This window comes from Pygoscelis adeliae, unplaced genomic scaffold, assembly GCF_000699105.1.
Source record: "Pygoscelis adeliae isolate BGI_AS28 unplaced genomic scaffold, ASM69910v1 Scaffold267, whole genome shotgun sequence".
Lineage (NCBI taxonomy): Eukaryota > Metazoa > Chordata > Aves > Sphenisciformes > Spheniscidae > Pygoscelis > Pygoscelis adeliae.
In genome coordinates this window covers 2,571,678-2,593,013 of record NW_008825150.1, presented here as the reverse complement: position 1 = coordinate 2,593,013, position 21,336 = coordinate 2,571,678, and the positions used below count along the sequence as shown (strand labels likewise).

Genomic DNA, 21,336 nt, shown 5'->3' with positions numbered 1-21,336 from the left:
AAGAAGTATTTTTAAAGAGATAGTAAACTTTTTGTTGTTTGTTCTTTGTTTTTTAACCAGTTGTCCTTTTTCTACATACAGAACATCCAGCTTCACGGAATTCCATCTGGTTCGGACTTTCCGAGACAACCATCGTTCACTTCAAATCATGGCAATTCCTCTCAGGTAACTCACAAAATATTCTACTGATACAAATCTGACTGATACCTTATCAGATGATCAAGACTAATCAGCTCACATACGTTTCAAAGCTTCCAAACACAAAACCAAGTGCAATGTTTTCACAGCAGTACTAACAAAACCAATGATGGTGAGAAGCACACAGTTAATGACTTCAAATACATGACAATATGATCAAGAGTTTCAGTGGGAAGGGGGCTGAGTCCAAGACTCAGTTCCAATTTAATTGTTTCATAATTTAAAAGAGTCCTACTACAGCAGGAGGATGGGGGGTGGGGGGTGTAGAAAAATAGTTCTGATCACCAAATTTAGCATCTGAATCTTTTCTTATCAGAAAAAATGGCTTCTGAGCAGCAGTTTTATCTTTGCTCTGAAATTTGGCTACTGTGGGGACTGTTGAAAGTACTCTATCTAGTATCTGAAGAAAGCTTTTCTTCATATAATTTCATTTCCATACTTAGTATTATTTTAAGCACATTTATAGTTCTATACATTCAAAATGTGTATAACTATATGGTAAGAGTATACAATTACTACCTTATATATATATATCATATGTGCATTTTCTACATGGTTTTGAATCCTTCTGTCAAATTCTAATAGAAATTCTAACCCTATTATAAGGTTATTCTCAAACACTGTATGCGGTTTTTTTGTTGACTTCTTACAGTATTGTTTCCAGCAGGGCAAAGCTGGCAAATTCACAGGAACACACGTTCAGGACCGTGTCTAAGCTATTTCCCTATGAATACTGCTACTTGTTGCCAATCAGATTAACTTTTTACTGTGATGTTACTGGCAAACACTGCTTACAAAGCTGAGGTAACTCAATTCATTTCAAACACTGCTTGAAATGGGAAAAGCAACAGGACAACAAAAGAATGAAACCAACCCTTCAGAGTACTCCAACTCTTCAGAGTACTATCAAAATATAATAAATGAAAGATGAAAGAAAATTTCCTCTTCAGTTCAGTAGTATCTCCTATATATCTAACAGTAATATATCCAAAGTAGGCACATTCTTTTATTTGGAATTGTTTCCACTGAACATAATTAAACCCCTTCACATGTACACTATTCTACAGCTGCTGTAGCATCTGCAGGCAGAGTAAGATCTGGGAAGGAACCTTAGGATATTACAATATATTTAATAAAGTTATTTGAAAACCTTCTGCATCAGTTTGTTTCCTTTTAAAAAAACAAAGAAACATTCTGGGATGTATCTTAGTTAAAAACTAACTAGAACATTTCTGGGGAAAACTGGGTATTACATACAACAGATGTTACATAACACAGAGGAAAAAAGGGAACTTTTTCAGAATAGCAAAAACACTGTCTCAAGTGAGCCTCAAACTTTTGAGAATCAGGTTAAAGCTACAAGCAGATATTTAACCCAATATGTGAGGCAGAAGACTACCTTATAAAACGAAAACAGAAGCTAAGCCTACACCAGTTAATTCCCTGAAGGCAAATTTCCTAACTAACAAACAAATAGGAGCAAATTTGTTTTTAAGTACCAAATTTTTAGATACAGGAACTCTTTACCTATGAGACTTTTTTCCTCAATCCTCCTGCAGAAATGTTCAAGCTACAATACGAAGAAGCATCATTTCCTAACACAAAGAAGGCTGTACCTAGTCAGACTGAAAGATTCATTTTGCCCTGTTTCCAGCAGTAACCAAAAGGAAACTTAAAGGGAAGAATAAGGACAGAGCAGGCATGCATGGATCCTTCCCTAGGATGTTCTCCAACAGTTTGCAACTCTGGAATTTCATAGGTCAGAGGTTGGGCAAACTCACAGAAGAAGATTCCAAGATGATGAGATATTCACCTCAAAGCTACAGGCTTTCAGCTGCAAGGAACTCTGCAGTTTCACGTTGCATGAAGAACTATCTCCTTTTATATTAAGTCTGCCAGGTCTCATTGATATCCTTTAGAAAAGGTTAACAGAAATCAGCTTTTCACTGTTACTTAGCCTCTATCATACCCAACTTCAGCCATTTCTTTTCCAACTCAATCTGGTTGTTCTTTAGATGGAGCCTTCTGACACCTTTGATCCTCATCCAAATTTTTAATGCTTGAATTCTGTAATACGCTTTTGAGATAAGCAGACCAGACCTGCAGACAGTATTCAAGTTGCAAGGTATCCACACAATGACATTACGTTCCCTGCTCTTATTAGTTTCCAAATAATTGCTAAAATTCAATTTCCTTTACAACTTATTGGTCATAACCAAGATCATACCCAAGCAAAAGTCAAAACTCACACTCCATCACTGCATATTCAGAGTTGGGATTTCTCCCTGTCTCACCCCCATGCACATTACTTATCCATAACCTATTTAATCTTGTTTTATTACTCAGTCACTCAAATCGCTTAAGATATGCTACAGACAGCACTTGCCTTTGTTACAGACATAGTATCAGCACACTGTGTCACCTCCTTAATCAGATATTCTGGAATACATGTAAATAATGAGAGACATTTTTGATTGTATGTAAGAGTGCAGACACAGGTCAGATCGAAGTCAAATAACCAGAAGATACAGTAGACTGATCTGCCTATTATTTTATGACTGAAACTCAAGTAATTAGGAATCACTTCTGTACAAAGCTAATAAATCTGCACATTCCAAACCCTATCATGCTCATTCCTCAGAAATAAAATGAAAATTCACAGACCAGCTAGGCTGAATATCAAACCTGTAACAAATTAAAACAGTCTGCCCTATCCATATTGCATTTAGTCCATCAGGTTTCTTGTCATGACTAAAGACCTCAGAACTATTGCAGGAACTGATATAAATTCTTAGGAGTTAACAGAAGGGTATATGCCTTTTTTCCAAGAATGAATAACATTTTAGACTTCCTAGAAAGCACAGTATAGAACAGCTAAACCCCTAAAATTAAAGGGATGCTTAGTAATAAAGGCAGACTTAAAATTCCTTCCAGATATTTCAAAGGGTCCTGAAGATACTACTCATGCTCCCTCTAGAGAGCTATAGAGCCTACACCAATTAGGTACTGAAGGAACAGATAAAATTACTGAATAAACAAAACACAGTCCACGGATAAAGGATGGTACGCAGTTCTGGACTCAGGGGGAAAGAAAGAGTATATTGATCCAAAAAGCCACTTTTCACATAGTGCCCAGTAGTAGCCAAAAAACTGTATCTGAACGTAAAAAAGGGAAAAAAACTAGGGGACATGAAATTTAAAGTGGAAGAACAGAAAGACAGAAAAATCCTCAAACACCGTGATTACCAACAAAGAATATTATATTTCCAAGTTTTTGGCATTTTTTCCTTTGTTAAAAGGGTAGAGTATGAAACTTCCTGACAAAGGCATTTTAAAGTTCTTTCCCCCAATCCTTTCCAGTGCAAACGGTACTTCAACACAATATGAGAACTTAGTAGGATCATTCATTGCCAGTCCTGCTCAACTACAACAAGGCTGTGTTGGGCCAAGACCAAGGCAGTACGCAACAGCATGTACTATCCAAGTCTCAGTTGAAGAGTCAGATCAGTGCTTATCTACTGGTTTAATGCTGGGCCCAACAACCACATTGCGGGGAAGGAAGAAAAAACTTCAGTGAAGTTTTTCCCTTTCAAGAGTTTAACCTAAGCATAAATCAGATAGAATTCATCTATATACACATGGGTGTATTTATTTATTTTTTATTTGAATATGTATGTTTATTTAAATATTATATTTAAACATGTATATTTATTTTTATTTAAACATGTATATTTATTTTTATTTAAATACTTATATGTGTTTATTTATATAAATATGTATATGTACACTGGAGTTTTATTTTTAACTTGCTCTATCATACTCTTTAACAAGTAATTTGCAGAAGGTCAGGCTTAGACAAGATTTCATTTGCTGCCAATACATCAGAATTAGGGCAAGTAATGCCAATCAAAGCAACAGATCAGCTGTCAACTACTGCCACCTCACCAAGGTAAAGGCATGTTTTGCAATTTAAATATTGAGTTAGAGTCCTGCATTTAATCCATACTAGAATTCTTTCTATTGCTTCCCCCACTGCAATTGCATTTCGTATGTGTGGTAAATATTCCTTTAATTATCTGACTCAACTTCTACAACCAAGTCCTCAGTGTAAGTTGAGTACAGGCTAGCTGTCCCTACTCAGCAAAAATCACTTGTAGCCCAAACAAGTTCTGTATGCACCTTACACCATTGAACATTTAACTTAAAAAAACTAGACTGTACAGGAAAATCTTGATCAGAAGCTAACAGCTACAACTGATTGAAACTCATATGGGAAAAACACATACCACTCCATCTGCAATCTTCCAGTCTGCACAACTTTCGTATTTTTGCAGTTGCTTTTCAAACAGTTGTGCTATGGCTCGATGGACAAGTTCATACTGCTCCTATAGTAGGTTACCAGATAAAAATTAGTGCATGAGATCTTTACAAAGAATGATGGAATATTATCATATGATAAAGATCCATTTTAAAACAAACTATACCTTTGTCTGCACTGCAGAATGCCTTTGTGTCCTCATTTCCTGTATTAAATTAAATACATTGAATTCTTCAGGTATTTTCTGAAATATAGAAGGAAGTCAATTACATTGTCATAACTGTTTGTCAGAACAGCAACACAAAAGCTGTCAGACATCCAAAAGTATATTTAACTTCTGTAGGTAAAGCCAACCTGTTCTCTCCACATTGCACCTATTCAAATTTTTTAAAAAAAAGCAATTCCTCTCCAGAACTGGCTTTAAACATTTGATTTAGACCAGATGATAGCATTTCAAGTATTTTGAAAATGAGACATCCAATGAAAGCATTAATATGACACTGCAACATCAGTGATGCTTCATAACCTAAAAACCCCAGAATGAAGTTATCCCTGTACACTTGAAATATCAGGCTTTAGGAGATTAAGCAGACACATTGAAAAAGTTGAATTCAAAATCACTTTGTATTGAAATATATTAAAAAAATATTTAGAATTTTACAGTGGTTTTTTTAAGATAAAAACTTGCTGTCAAAGGAAAGTAAGTTCATACTAGAGCATGAATGCAATGAAACTAAACATCCAACCTGTCAAGAGTTCTGGAACGTCTTACAACATTTCACTATTTTAGAACATTTGGGAGCTCAATCACTATTATGAAATGATCGATTGGCACAAAATTCCTTCTTTTAAGATTCCTTACCCCAGCTTTAAGCAAATTCCATGTATAATCTATGGCACAGATGGCTCCTGTTCTAATACACCCTGCACTATGAACATAAACAGTTAGGTGTGTTAGAAGTTATTTTAATTTGTTAAGAACATACTACAAAGCTTTATATTTCCAGAATCCACGTCAATAAAAAAAAATATATCAAAATCCCTCAACCATCATTTTAAGGTCACTCAACCTGCCACTATAGTGTCTTAAAAATAAAAAGATTAGCAGTGCAAAACAGAGCACTGAAGTTTTTAAAGCAAGTTTTTCATAGCCAATTGGAACTACAATCATGAAAGATGATTCAATGCTGACATTTTTATCGTCTCTTTCGTCACACTATTCCTAGTTACCACTGCTTCAACAGTAGGGATTTTGTCGAAGTTTAATGATAGATATGTCAAATGGCAGATCAGAATATGTTTAAAGACTTCCGACATTTTTCTGATTTAGTATCATATCTGTATTTTCTGCTTTTTATCTAAAAAAATTAAATCTGAAAGTTATAAAAAGTGACAGTGAACTATCACATTTATTCTTCCTAATAGTATGAATTTCTCTATTTTACACATAAAGAGTTATAATACATATTTATTACGTTATAATTATACTGTTGTAAAGAACCAACCTTCTCAACTGTATAGACATTCAAGAGAAACAGGACAAAGTGAAATGGATTTCAGTGCTAAGTAAGTTTTTTATGGTTTTAGACCTCAATTACTTAGAGTGACAAGTTAAAAAAGAATGCTGTTGAAGACAGTAGATTGCTATACACTTTAAGAGAATAACCAAGCTCTAAAGAGTTGATAAGCCCCAACAATTTAACATTTCCTGGCTTATGAATCTGAATTCAGTTTTTCTGACATATAATACATTAACTTTTGTTGCTTTAAAAAGTATGAAATATCATAGGTAAGAACTTTCCAGAGAAATTGTCAGAAACTGTCAATTCACCAAAACATTTTCATGGCAGTTTAGTTTCAACAGTCCTTCTGTTAGCCAAATTTCAGGTCAAAGATGAACCTGCTGCTCAGAAGCAAAGACCTACCAACCGGAAACTACAGCTTTTTCTCTGCTGATTGGAGATCATTTTTGTCATATTAGAAAACAGACAGAAAATTTCTTAGGTAGCGATTCACCTGCTATGTAGTCTCTCCTATTGAGAATGGAGCCTTCACTCCCATATCTGATTTGCAATGATCCTCAAAGTCTATTTTGTCCTAATGAGGATTTAAATGTCTTAAGAACCACAAAACGGTTTCCCTTTCAAAGACTAATTCTATTCTGATGGATATTCTGTCTTAAACTGAAACAGAAGCAAAATTTCACTGTGGCATGAGTTTTAAGACAATGAAGACTGTATGATTTTGAGCCAAGTTTTGACATGAGGAAATATTCTTTTTTAGAAAACTAAAATAAATAAATTCTGATTTAGAATCAAACTAGTGCATCTCATACCAAAAGTCTAGACTTCAAAAAGTTAAAATGTATATGAACTTAAAAAATAAATATATTTGATACCTGCAGTGTATGCAAATTGGTACATCTTCATGTTCCTGGTATTCTCTCATCAAGCTGATCATGTCCAGAATAGAATCAAAAGACGAAGGGACATCATGGTCAGGCCAGTTAACATAATGAAATTGATAGACACTACGAGTCTCCTAAGGGAGAGGGAGGGAGAAAGGTGTTAATGATAATACGTATTTGAGGAGTTTGTATGAAATAATTAGTTCTATGAACCTTCACTTTTTGCATGATTAAGCGTGGACAAGCAAAGCCATTTACTATATTAAAACAACCTACAGCTTATACCACTTAAAAACAAAAGGGAAATTCTGAAGTGGTATTTTGAGTGCTGCTAATGCATAGGAGAAAGCGCTATGGGACAGTTCACAGAAGCACCTCTCTATAATATATGGGTTAAAGGACCCACAAAGTTGCACTGTGTTAAAAGATTCTCTGTCCTTATGGTTTTAAAACTTTGAAAGGGAGAAAGAAAAGTGAAGAGCACCATGAAAGGTTCTTTTTCCAATCGTACTCCAGTAACTTACATTGGGAAGAAAATGCAGGTGGGGGTGGTGTTTGTTGTTGCTTTGTTTTTTTTTGATGGGGGATGTGCACATGCACAGAGAGGGAAATTAAAAAAAGTGAGATAAATAATTCAGGCCATATCTAAATATGGATCACACTTGCAACAACAGTAGGTACACTTTTATTCTAGTTAGCTCACGTTACAATAGTACTAAAGACAAGTAAGAAGCAGGCTTTAGAATAGCCTAGTTACTCAGCTACCTGAATCCCTGAACGACCAAATCCTCTCTCTCATCATTATCCAAACCATCCAGTATAGCTAGTTCTACTGCACCTTTCCATGCTGTTGTCACACCTCTGGACTCTAGTATACCCTGTATACTAGAGTAATAGTATATATATAAAATAATATATATAATATAATGTACTAGAGAGGCATATGAATTTTTTGATCAACATTACAGGTTACAAGTTTCAAGACCTATGCTACCTTCTGTTTAGTTATTTGAGAAGCAACATAGTGGGCGTCTTGAGCACAGAAATTTATATACTCCAATTGAACCAACTATTTTTGATGCTTTACTTTTGCTAGACCTGTGGAAGTGCTGTAGCTTTTAAAAACAAGAGAAAATCCAGCCTAAGAAAAAAAATTTTAAAAATCCAACTGATTATGTAAAACCAATGCCATCAGTAACGAGGAAGAAAAAACTTACAGCTGCCTATTAACATCCACCAAGAACTTCCACTTAACTACATTTAAAGAGACAAAAACAGAACTGAACAGATATCAAAAACCCCAAAGCAGAACCTACATGACTTTTAATATCTGCATATCATGAGAACTGGTTACTTCAGAAACTGTAGCTAATTTGTATTTGCTTGCATATAGTATGCAAGCAAATCACGTTTAGCTACTTGACTTCCATGAGTTCTGTTCCAATCAATTTTTATAGGATGCCTGTGTACTACATAAAAACTAAGTAGTAACAAAAAGCTACAGTTTGCACTATGCTTTGGTCTTAGCAAGGAGCCCAAAGTTTATGTTCCTTTAAGGAACAATGTAACTGAAAGCATTAACAAGATACATTGATATTCAACTTACGTTAATTAAGTGCACCATATCAAAAAAATGTCGCAAACCCCACAGTTATTATGCAGTTAATTTCTGCTATCTAAAAAGTTTCACTGTCAGTTATGAGCATTCAAGACACACCAATAGAAACGAACTGATTAAAGTTATGCATCCGACTGCAAGCACCTAGCAAGCTACTGCAGACAAAAGATTACCCCCCAAAATTATCCCCCTGAGGATTAAACAGTTTTCATAACTGTTGTGATACCAGTTGTTGAAATGGAACAAAGCATTGCTAAAGAAAACATAACCATAAGTGAGACTAACCTGTAATAAATCATTTCTTAATATAGGATGCCAATTAAAATGACAGATATTCCGTAAAACAGACTGCCAACCTTCATGTTTTTGCAGGACAGCTCTACACTTATTTTTATTTACTGGCAGTTGCTCTTCAGAAAAATAAACAGTCACCTCAAATCTGACACTTCAGTATAAGTTTGCAAGAAAGGCTTAAATCATTCATTCTTAACACTTATATGAGAATGCAAGTGCTTTTATTTCACTGAAAATATCACAAGTTTCACAATTAACATAACATACTCAGTTTATGAAGTAGGTCTCTGTTTTACAGTGGTTTGTGTTGTAAGTTTTCACTAAGATGAATAAACTCAGTTTCTTCCATACAGAGACTAATTGGAACCATTTACAGTTGCCAGCTTAACAAACAGTGTAAATGAATTGGTTTACCAGAATACTTGTCTGGTAAGCCAGTTCTACATCTTGAACACTAGGATATCAAATCATCAAGAATTCCCAAGTCTTGAGCTCACTTTTAAAAGTACATTTCTATCTTGACCCCTGAATATATTACATACAATTCCCCCATGCAGAAGTCCCCCAAGCAAAAAGATAATGCAACTCAATTTAATGAAGAACATTCTGTATTTTTCATATATACTTCAATTCCAAAAAGAGTAACTTTTCACAAGCTACAGTGAGAAACTTTGGGGGGGGGGATCTCTAAGTTGTTGTCATTCTTGCTTTATTTTTATTTGGCAGTACAAATATATGAACAGGCATCAGAAATATCTTTTAACATTGTAAAACCCTCTTGACAATAAATGAAAGCATCGGGCAAATTCTAACAAGTACACCTACTTTACTCAAAAAGAAGCTAACTAGAGGAAACAGGTTTTTTTGACAAGTTTGATTCCATTTCTCATCATATTTTCAGTTGGGGTAAACAATGAAATTCTCCTAGGGTGACAGAAGCTTTCTAGTTGTTAACACATGCTATTGAAGACCATCACACCTTTGGCTAACCAAGAACACGTATAAAAGACAAGTAAAGAGTTTCACTACTCTTTCCTTATTTACCGAGCTTTTAACATCACTTCTAAACTTAATGATTTACATACACACAGAATCAGCACCTAAAAAAATGAAGATATTTTCATGAGTTTCCTCCATTGTATCATTTTAGAGACCTTTGAGCAACCATTAAAGTTGAGACCAGAAGTGATCGTATACTTACATTTTGAAATTCAAGTAATAATGTTCTAATGAAGTAATCTGTTCTTGCTTGCTCAGCTTCCTAAACGTGAGAAAACAGTAATAAATTGGAAGAAAAGATCAATATGCAGCATATTTGATATAACTAAAAAGCCAAACTTTAAATTCAGGTGTCTTTTTTTTTTAATTTACCGGTTTTGTACCTACGTTTTCCCCAAAAGATGGGCAATCAAAACATTGATTTTAGAATAGCAGCAACTTCGCTTGCTACACAAGATATCTGTGAAAGATGTTACTTTTACTTAAAATAAAAATGTGAGTTTTCAAACCAGTGTCTAGCCTGCTCCTGAAACCATCAATAAACCTTATAAGCGTATTTCAAAGTACTTCTTTTGCTTTATTTCTCCATACATTTATTTAATTTACAGATTGCCTCCCACAGCCATCCTTCTATAATGCTTCTGCTGTATAAGCTTTAGCGTCTTATCACTCTATCCTGTGATACCTCCTTTCATTTTTTACCCTTCTGTTATTTTCAATTAAGGGTGCATCTGAATGGATCATTGTAATTATCTTGGTTGTGGCCAAAAAGCATAGCTTCTACGCTCCCAGAATTTTCAAATCTGCCTTTGGAACATCAAGGAAAGTTTATACTGTAGACACCAAACAATACTACTGTACTTAAAATATCAGTAATATCACAATTTCAAAATGCCTTTAAAAGCTTAGCACTACAGCCTCCCACAGTGAATTTAGGGGACTGCATATATGCTTCAATGTGGTTCCTATCTGCTACTGAGAATTTACCATTTTCCATCAAGAACACAATTGCAACACCTTGCAGGTTTAAAGGAGATAGTGCATAGCTAGCAGCAATGGAGCCCATATACACCATTGTACCCAAAGGTAATACATTCTCAGCTGTAGCTGATAAGTCAATTACAATGTACAAAGGTACACACAATCCCTTTTCACAAATACTTGCCAGGTATGTGACCATCGCCCACTAGGTACAGGGCAAAAAAAAAGAAAAACCCACCAAAACCCCAAACCCACAAGCCAATGTTTAAATCAATTTAAGGTAGGAAAAGGCTACTCAGAACCTTTATAGACTAAAATTTGTAAGTATATGCTTTCCTGACAAGATGAACTTGAAGTGTACTTAATTCTTGGTAGACTATTTCAAGGTAGAATTAAGAATAGCTCAATAAACTGGCGTGTTAGCTCTTTCTGAACACCTTAAAGCACTTCAGTTAGAAAATAGCAGCAATTCCTGTCCAAACCCATGTAATTTTGAGTTAAGGACAAGAAAAAAAAAAGTCTTGAGATCAATTTGGAATGGATCAGTTCCACTGTTTTAGAATAAGTGAACAGCTAAGGCCAATCATGAAGTCCAGCGTAAAAAGTTCACAGTAAGATCACTTATACTGATGATAGTTATACTCAACACTTTAATGCCAGGTTTCATTCATATCCTAATAGTAACTAACAGAACATAATAGACCCTGAATAAACTACCAAGTGGTAAGATTATAAATAAAGACACATAAACAGGTGTGTACAGAGGCAACTGGATACTATCCCATACCTAAGGAATGCTGATCATATTGATTTTGGGGGCTATGCTCCCACACACCATATCCTCACCCATACCCTGAAAACATCACAATGATGTGAATTTCTGCTATGTAAGTGGTCCCTTTTTGTGAAATGGTAATTGCACCATGACTTCTTTTACTATCCATGTTTCTCTACCAAGGACAGATGATTGCACAAACCCATTGGAGTATACTCTTGTGCGATGCTGAGATGACAGGTGCCAAAAGAAAGATTAGTTTCAACTCCCTGCTGTGCTTGGTGTAGGAGATATCCACAGTTCCTCTTCCTGCCTATTAATCTGCCAGAAATCCTTATGTTACCATTTATGAGCAAGTATCAAAACTGGAAGAGGCTCTAGTAGCTATGCTCAGAGATCAGAACTCCTGATAACACTGACACAACATGCAGTGGAAACATTCAGGTTTCCTCCATCTTTCTGGAATCATAGCTTACTTGACAGTTAGCCCCCCAGGAATTCTCCAGGAAAAGATCCAGACCTCGTGGTGATCTGCTACTTATTTTTGTTTTGATTTTAAAAGCAACAATAGAAGCAAGCATTTTCAAATAAACCTGTATCTGTTAACCAACAGAAACAAGTTAAAAAAAATTAGGAGTTTAGTTTCCTTTTTTTTTTTAATTCATGCTAATTAACTGTATGTAACTTAAAGAAAACAACCTATTCCCATGTTACTTTCATTTCTCATGCACAGCCAGAACACACAAGTCATAACGGAGAGAAACAACTGCATGAATATTATTTGATTTCTTGAGTATGGTACAGATATTCAAAACTACATCATGTAAAGCTAAAGAAATGGTCTTGTATCTTTTTATGTATCAAGGCACACAGGTTCCCTACTTTTTTTAAAAAAGAAAAAATCATGGAGGATTCAAAAAACCACACAGCTTAGATACACACATTGTTTTCCATTGCATTCCTTTGAGAGTCTTTGTGTAAAATTTGGTACCAAACAATTAAAACCATCATTTGTTTTGTAATACAAACTGTTTGTTGAACAGTTATTTTAAGTTACAAAAGCATTAAATCCTTCAAAATTAATTTATAAAGCTTTATACTTACACAAGAAACACGGAATGGTCCAAAAGTTACAGCTGCTTCTCCATAAAGAGGCCAGTAACGTTCACATTTTTTCTGTTAAAGCAAAGAATCCTAATTTAGTTCATGTGTAGTACTGAAAGATGATGATTAACAGAAACAGAGCAGACAAAATTATAATCTCAAACGCCTTATTCTTTCTCTTATTCAGTGCTTTTCCTTAACATCTGCCTACTGGTGCCTTGCTGGACTTCTTTTAAGACAGTAAAATGTCTTTTCTTTTGGATACCAAAAGAAGAACAAAACCAAAAACCCAGACGACCAATAAATACAGCCAAAAGACACTTTGCAAATTAGGACATGAACTTCATGACTGCCTACATACGCGCAAGCACGCATCATATAGAGGGAAGCAATGAGAACTAATTTAGTTTTTGTGAAAGTTTGGAGTTCACAATTCTGGACCACATTTTTTTTTTCCTTCTCAGGTCATAAGAACATAGCAGAGACATTTAAAAGATAGATTGCAACTGTATCAATTGACAGGAAATTCTGAAGGACTCAGGATTTTGATAGCTGGCCTACATCCCACAAAGAGCAAGATTTTTTCCCATAGTGACACGACCAGAAACAGACCATTGGTACAGTTCTGTATAGAAACACGAATATTCCACTGAGATGACACCTAAATAATAACGTAACACTATAAATGAAGCAAATAAAAGCAGTCGCATTCACTATTTTCTATGCATACAAATATAAGGATAGGCATTCTCATTCAATCTGGCAGATTATTTTTACAGTTATGGATTTGGCATATGAAGCTTCACAGGTATTGGCATATTGCCCTGCATGGGCAATGCTCATTTAGTTTTGCATTTAATATACATACCCTTCCCATTTCAAATTCTCGACAGGCCATTACGATTATCTGAAAAGAAAAAAAGATGCTCGAAGTTAGCTGGTTTTAGATCAAGTAAATTCACCAACACTTTACTGCTTGCTTCCATCTGGGCAGATACTGATACTCCTTAATTGGTTACTACTGAAGAGACTAATTAATACTATTTTCCTACCTGCACATGCATGCTCTTTTAATTCTAAAATAGTACCCAAGTTTTATCCTGCACAAAATAATCTACAACACTAATACAACATTTTAAGGCTACTTAATTGGAAGTCACTGTAATCTTGTACAAATACCTTATTTATTTATTCAGCCTGACTGTAAAGTCTAAACTTAATCATAAAAATATAGAACCATTTGCCAACTCGAAGAAACATAGGTATATTTGCTTAAAATGACAGACTGCTTAAAATAGGTGCAAAAACCTATTTAAAAAACCAAAAATCTGATTTCTTAGGTGAAGCTATTTCAGATACATTAATGTGAATAACACAATAAAAACGCACCAACAGGTAAGCTATTTGTTACAATAAGTAACCATGATTTAAGTGTGATAAAAAATATTTTCAGAAATAATTTGTTGAACATATCCAATTTTAACACTACTTAAAAGTTAATTCCTGACAATAGCTGTTTAAACAGATGTAGAAACGTAAACCAATAAGTAACCCAAAATTAGCATAAATAGAAAGGTAGGCCTTTATTTTTTGTTTCACATGCTGCTTCTGTATCTGATTTTGTCAGTCCACATTAAGTTGTAAGGTCTCCTACAGGATAGATGTAACCAAGCATCAACCTATTCATAAATATGCATGATTTCATAGTAATTCAATGAAATCATTACTTTGAATTTACATTATTAAATTGAATAAGTAACATTAATGATATATAGAATGCTATTTAAACTACAAAACCAAGATTTGAGAAGTAAATGGACTAAATCACCGTCAACATTTTTGATAACAATAGCCAGCTCAGGTAAAAGAGACATTGTGCCATGAAATGAGATAATACCCAATTCTGGTTTTTAAGTAGGTACTTACGGCAACATTGTATTCCCATATCATCCTCCAGAAGTCTATTACTGTATTTGCTAATGGTCCCTGGGTAGCAACATATGCTTTTGGCCCATGTACTCCCTAGGATTGCACAAAGGAACCAGTAATGTTTATAAAGAAATTTTATCTGCACTGAATAAAAAAGGCTTTAGGTTATAATCATGTAAAATTAGAATATCTTTTTTTTTGATACAACAGGAAGGGTGAATATGAAATATGAGTCCCATTTACATTAGTAGGAATTTTGCTGGTGATTTCAAGGGGGCCCAAGATTATAACAGCTCCTGTGCTACCAGAGACTATAACAGAAAATACTAAGTTTCTGTATGTTCAGATTCTGAAGATTACTTTTAAGTCCACATTTTCTTTGTTACTCAAACATTTAATGATGAAAATTTGAAAATCTTTCTGCTAAAAAGCACCCCCTTGAACAAATTTAAATTTCCCCCCTCCCAGTAATACATTTCAAAAATGCAAAATTTTAAAATTTGTTTTATATAAAGCTTGAATACATTTACATTCAGCTTTCCAAGCTAAACATTCAAGAAGTGAGATTTATAGGAACACCTGTTTCCGAATAAGCATTACTGTGTAGAAGCAGCATCAGAATAAGGTTACAAGGAAAGCCCAAGATATTCACACTTTGAAACAAAAGCGTAACAGGCTTTTAGCCAAATTCTGGCTTCTCTTTAAGTATGTTAGATATAATTCCATTGCCACACTTCTGTAATGAACAGCAAGAAGTGCATATTAACATACACAATTTGTCAAATGCCTCATTTATGATCCCTAAAAACAGCCTCTCAAAATCTGGTATTTTTAACACTATCAACTGCTAACATTATCATATCTGAATTTTCCTATGGTATAAAGTTCCAATTGGGTTGCCTGTCACTTTAAAATGAGGTATTTTATATTATACTTACACTCAGAGTAATATTATAACTTTAAAAATTGCTTTGTAAGTGGCATCATGTTTGCAAATTTATTCAAGCCATAACAAAAGAAAATCTTCCCTCACAGCTTTAAATTCTTATCTCAGACTACAATATTAAAACTGCACTGATATGAAATAAAAGCTTAAAAAGAATTTAAGAACTGTTAAGATAGTAATACATACCTTAATAAAGTTTGCATTGATGTAGTCTGAATCTTGTGGGGGAGTTTTTAAGGTCAGTTTAACCCGGCTATGATCAACTACAAGAAGAATTTATTTTTTTTTAAAAAAACAAGAATGTAAATCAATATGTAACAGTAACTATAATATATATAGTACATATTATATGTATAGAAGAAATTAAGCATTAAAGAATGTTTCCCAAAGATAAGTCACACAAGCAAGTCAGTCAGTTAATTTAATTTATGGGTAAACCAACTCAGGTAGGGATAAGCAGAGTAGCTCCCACTGGTATGTGCTTTAGATGCTCAAATTTACAGAGTACCAACTCCTGGAGTTCCAAGAGCAATTCATTACAAAGGGGCAAAATTCAATTCATCAGAAGTAATCAAAACTGTAGTTACACAATATTAACATAGATCATGATAGTCAGAATTAAAGGCACATTTACAGAAAGAATAAAATACCAGTGCATAATTAAAGCAGCCGACAGGTCTTAAAGTCTCTGCCAAGGAGGATCCCATCAAATATTACAACATGAAACGTGCACTGGAGTTTATTGCTCAGGCACAGACTGACTTCTATCCCCTAAACATTGGGCTAGGCACTTTGCTGGGGCACTTCTAAACTAGAAGCAGCAGATTCCTTCATTTAGGGGGTTTTGACATTTCAAGTTTCTGCCTCAAGCGTTACTGACTGTCTCAGAGAAAGCTTCTTATAAAAACAGCAGATCTTTGGAGACCAAAATCCTCAGCAGTCTTAAAAATAGCCTTTATTACTTGTTGACAGAATAAACTAAACATCTTGGAATTCGTTTTGGCATTGAAAAAAAATTAAGTACATCTTTAATACAGAAACAACTTGATGATTCTTACTAAGAAGGAGGGTAGGTGGTTGGCAGGTTCCAGCTGTTCTTGTTACCAACACTTCCTAGCTATCACATAAAAATCATTCAAACTATCTCTATAATAAAGGCTGTTTTAGTTGGATCAAAAAAGTTATCTTCGAACTGGGGAACAGAAGTATCTGCAGAAACAGCATATGCTCGAGCAATTTCTGTTACTTTCTGCTCCCAGGGTCAGTTCCTCAACCACAGAACAGCAGCTAAAACTTTTATTAAGGCTAAATTAAAGAAAAAGCATAAAGAATGAGTCTATTTAAAAAGAGGAAATATGGTTGGTTGGGTTTTTGTTTTTTTTTTTTTTTTGGTCAAAACATCACTGGTAATAGAACAGGGAACCGTGCCCACAAGAAGTACATGCTAAGAGTTATTTCTATACAGAAAGCTCTTCCAAAAAGCTTCCAAGATACTTGCTTCCAAGATGGTGAAATTTTCTGCCAGTCCTGATAACATGCAAAAAATGTTTGTGTTACCATGTAATGCTTCCTAAAAGAGCAGAAGTGTAGATTGCAAGACATTTAGATCACAGATCTAAAGACAATGCACTCTCATATAAAGACGTAGAGAAACCCTTAAAACATATTACATGGTATTACACTCATACCTACAATGTAAAAGCAAGAACACTTTATAAGCATGCAATGGTGTCACAGACTTAATACTAAAACCTACTTTTAAATGGCAGATCAGACTAATTAAAGTGGTGGGCTAATAAGGGCTCTTATCTTCCAGCACAGCAGATCCAAAATTCTAGTTTCCAAATGTCAACATTTCCAGCCTGCCTGTATCTGCCACAGCTCAGCTCTTTCAGAGTTTTAGGTCAGGAATAGAATTCTCCAAGAAAAATTCCATTGCAGGTTCCAGGTTCAGAAGATTAAATGCTTGGATATTTATATATAGCTTAAAGGCTCAGATCACAATTACTAATTGGTGTCTTCAGGTAACCAGTGAACACCACGTTTCCCTTATCATTTAGGATGGCTTAGTAAACTGTAACGTGAACATGCACACATCTTTTACTCTGAAGCCAGTGTTGAGTTAGCATTGAGGTACTGATCTCTCCGGTAGCAGTAACAATTTCTGATAAATATAGCACTAATCTCCGATTAAGGTACATTTGTAAGTTCTTTTCTGGATTTATGAGAGATAGGCAAAGTATCACCCCCCTTCCTCCTCCAAAACATCTCCTGGCTTTCATTTCTGTCAAGCTGGTCTCCCATCACTTTATTGTTGGAACCTTTGGATGTTTGAAGTTAAACTTGCTTTAACTGAAAATATACCTTCAATTTTCCTCAATGTCAGCTTTGAGGTTTGCTCATTTTCCCCACTGTGATCTGTGTACCCTTTCAGATCCCAATGACTCAGTTTTTATTTTTATGTAGATGAAAGAAAAGCACATCTACCACTCTAGTTGTAGCCATTCACTACTGTACCAGCTATTAAGTGTCTCATGGATTCAGCCCAAGTGCTACCAAGATTTTGCTGTATTGTTCATGATCTACCACAATGCCAGCACAGAAGAAAGAGTATAATAACTCTTAATAATAAGATGACAATAACAACTTCTCCTCTCTTTTTCATTCCATCCATTAAACCTTTCCTCCCAACTAAAAACACAAAACAAACAAAAACCCTAATGATATTTAACTTTTGCTGCAGTTGAGCTTAGTACCACACTACTCTTCAAAATGTGATGTATGTTATACATAGAGCCTCCAGCAAAATTTGAATACATGTGCCTTTCCTTCCTTGCAGCAGCAAGCGCTATGTCCACCTCGTTAAAAAACCTAGGGCCTGTGGCTTTAGGGCAAAGTTTACTGCTGGAAGCATTGCTCCAAGCATTGATAAACAGTAAAAATTCCAGCACTAGAAAAACAGAACACACCGGTATACAACAATCTGAAACACACAGTAATTCACTGAGTTTATTACTAGAACACATTTTGAAAATGAAAGCTAATGATGCTTAAGACCATTTTCAACTTCAAATTGGTTATAAACCTCCTAACACTTCTGAGAAAGCTAAGCAGAGTAAAACGTATCTGTTGCTAATCTTCTGGGATACGAAAAAACGGCATTTGTCAGAAGACTATCCTTTAATCTCACTGTCAGCTGTTCATATTGAGAGGTGCAGTGAGAGCTGCTGAAACACACGGCCTCATGAGCTACACAAAGTGGGCTTTTAATAGGCAGATCACTGATCTGTTATATCCACACATTGGTGGTTTTAAAATTTAAATTCTGATCTGACTCATTTTCTGTGTTTGTACATTAAACAGTTTCATTTGGGCTCTAGCAAAATACAAACCAAAGAAAATCCAGCACTGAAAGTTCTCTGACACCGTTTGCAGGATGCAAACAAGCAAAAAAGATCTGTTTTATTTCAAACCACAAAGCCAGGTTCCCTAAGGCTCCTTAAAATTTCATCTAGAGTTTATGCTGACATTTGTTTGTTTTCTACCATGAATAACATGCTCCTAAGGAAAAAATACAGTTAAGCACCTAGTAAAGTTCTAGACTATTCCAAGCTAAAATGAAAATGTGAGCTTGATAGGGCTTGGGACCTAGCACCCAATTTATCTTTAGGTGATAGCTCTCCTAATAAAATATACAAATGTTTGCTTCCTTTGCCTTCCAAGTTAAAAATAAAAATTTTATGAAAGTTATCTTTCAGCAAATTATCTCCAATTTTGCCTTTCAGTAATAGCTAAATAGTAAAATTTGAAATACATTAAGAATAACAAGCACTTGCCTTTGTCTTCTGTTAACATGTAAATCAGACTTACATGGCAATATATCCTTGTATCTATTCTTTTTAACATTTTCTTCTTTTTCTCCAGTGGCTGTTGGGTAGATCTTCTCTGTTCTATATTTTGTTGATAATCTTCTTAATCTCTGAAATAAAACCATTTATGTCATATTTTCAAGTCTCAAGACAATAGAAACATCACTAGGTATTAGCTTCATTGATGAAGTGTAAGAAGATCACCCAAAAATACCTCTTCTCTCCTTTACAATATTCACTATGATGAAGTTTAAAAATCTAAATTACCCAGTACTTTCAGCTCATCAGCAGTTTACAACCAAATTGAAGCCAGCTCTATACATCATGAGACATGGAACTCTGGAAAAGCCACTACAGCAGCAGTATGGAATACAGCTATATTTTATTTAGGAAATACACTGCCATGTTAGGGAGTAACAACTGCATTAAGAATACCTGTAAGAAACAGAACAATCAGAATATTGCTCAGAATACCTGGAGGAAGAGCACAGAGCAGGCTGGCCTAGGAACAGCTGTTAGCAGCTGGTACTTTTCTGTGAAACACATGGCTTCCAACGCACTGACAAGTGAGCAGAAAGCAAAAATCTCACTTTTAACAGGCATCAACTCCTAACACCCAACTCCTGTAGAGTTTCAAGCACATCCAGAGAAAGAAGGTCCCTGCCCCTCAGGTACAAGCTATCTGCAATTAAGATGAGTGACAGGAGGTCTGCTGTATTCACGACAATATGTCATTATTTTCCCCCCATCTATTTCAAATCCTAGAAATTTGAAACAGTCAAAACCTCTAATAACAAAATCTAGCCCATGCCTTCCAGCAGCCTAGGAAATAACAAGAGCAATACAGCTTTTCTCATCCCACTCAAATTAGGCCTTTGATACCTTAAAACTGAGGAGGAAGAAAAGAGTATAAATGCTCTTTGGGGGAAAAAAAAACACCACCACCACACAAACAAAAAACAATAGGAGCCAGCAGTGCTTGTTATTTTAGATTGTGTAAACATCCAGATTTAAAAAGGAACCTGAAGAACTCAGATAGTTAACTCTGGCATCCAGCTAAAGCTAGGTGGTTACAAAACCAGTCATTCTATTGACACTGACATGGTGGTGGTATATAAGATGATCAAGAGGAAAACAGAGAGCGTAGCTTCAAAGAAGTTTAGTATTTCCATTGAGTGGTATTCTGCGCAGGATAGAGGTTGTTCATGTTCCCCTCCCTCCATTTTTGATGCTTATCATCTTTGAAGGCTCAAAATGTTCATGGCTTGCTTTCTTTTGGGGAAGGAGAATGGGGAAGGTTGGTTGCTAGTTAAAAATATAAATCTTGTTTACCACTGACTATGCAACAACATACAGGCAGAAGGACATCATAAATAAGACAACTTGGCTGGAAAGCCAGTTTTCTTCTTGAATTCTTCTAGAACTACTAAAACACTTGGGAGACTCACTGCACACTTCTATTTTTTAAAAAAGAAGGAAAAATGAATTGGCAACTCAAGTCCTCCAGTAATTCTTCCAGCAAAAAAGGAAAAGAAAACACACACAAAATTCAGCATTTCTGATACATACAGAAAAACGCTTTCATAAAATGTATCTGGATACAGTGAAAAAACAGCAAATTTTATATGCAAATGTGGATAAAACTTTGCATTAATTTAGTAGAATAATATGCATCTAATAATCCATAAAGTGGCATTTACAGAGCAAAACCAACAGCAAGGTAAAATAAAAAAGCTAATCAAGAAGTACCAGTTTTCAGACAATTTTTTTTTCCCCTCTTCTCTGAGGACTTTATCACAGATTAAATCACTGAATGCTAAAAAGAGTAACAGAACTATCACGCAGGGTTTGTTTTTTTTTTCCTTAAAGTACATTGCTCTTGAAAAACTTGCAATGTT

At 35.0% G+C, this 21,336-nt stretch overlaps 1 protein-coding gene across 1 annotated transcript in view; it reads right to left on the bottom strand.

Annotated features, from left to right (window-relative positions):
• The window catches only part of PTPN12 (protein tyrosine phosphatase, non-receptor type 12), a 47,353-nt gene extending 27,806 nt beyond the window's left edge, over positions 1-19,547 (bottom strand). Inside the window, exons 1-10 of the mRNA XM_009328347.1 lie at positions 19,440-19,547; positions 15,756-15,832; positions 14,621-14,716; positions 13,563-13,601; positions 12,695-12,766; positions 10,037-10,096; positions 6,915-7,057; positions 5,379-5,445; positions 4,683-4,760; positions 4,485-4,583 (exon numbers count right to left, since the gene is read on the bottom strand). Of these exons, the coding sequence (XP_009326622.1) occupies positions 4,485-4,583; positions 4,683-4,760; positions 5,379-5,445; positions 6,915-7,057; positions 10,037-10,096; positions 12,695-12,766; positions 13,563-13,601; positions 14,621-14,644 (582 nt within the window). The 5' untranslated portion in view covers positions 14,645-14,716; positions 15,756-15,832; positions 19,440-19,547. The remainder of the gene's footprint in view (positions 1-4,484; positions 4,584-4,682; positions 4,761-5,378; positions 5,446-6,914; positions 7,058-10,036; positions 10,097-12,694; positions 12,767-13,562; positions 13,602-14,620; positions 14,717-15,755; positions 15,833-19,439) is intronic.
• Positions 19,548-21,336: the final 1,789 nt, after the last annotated feature.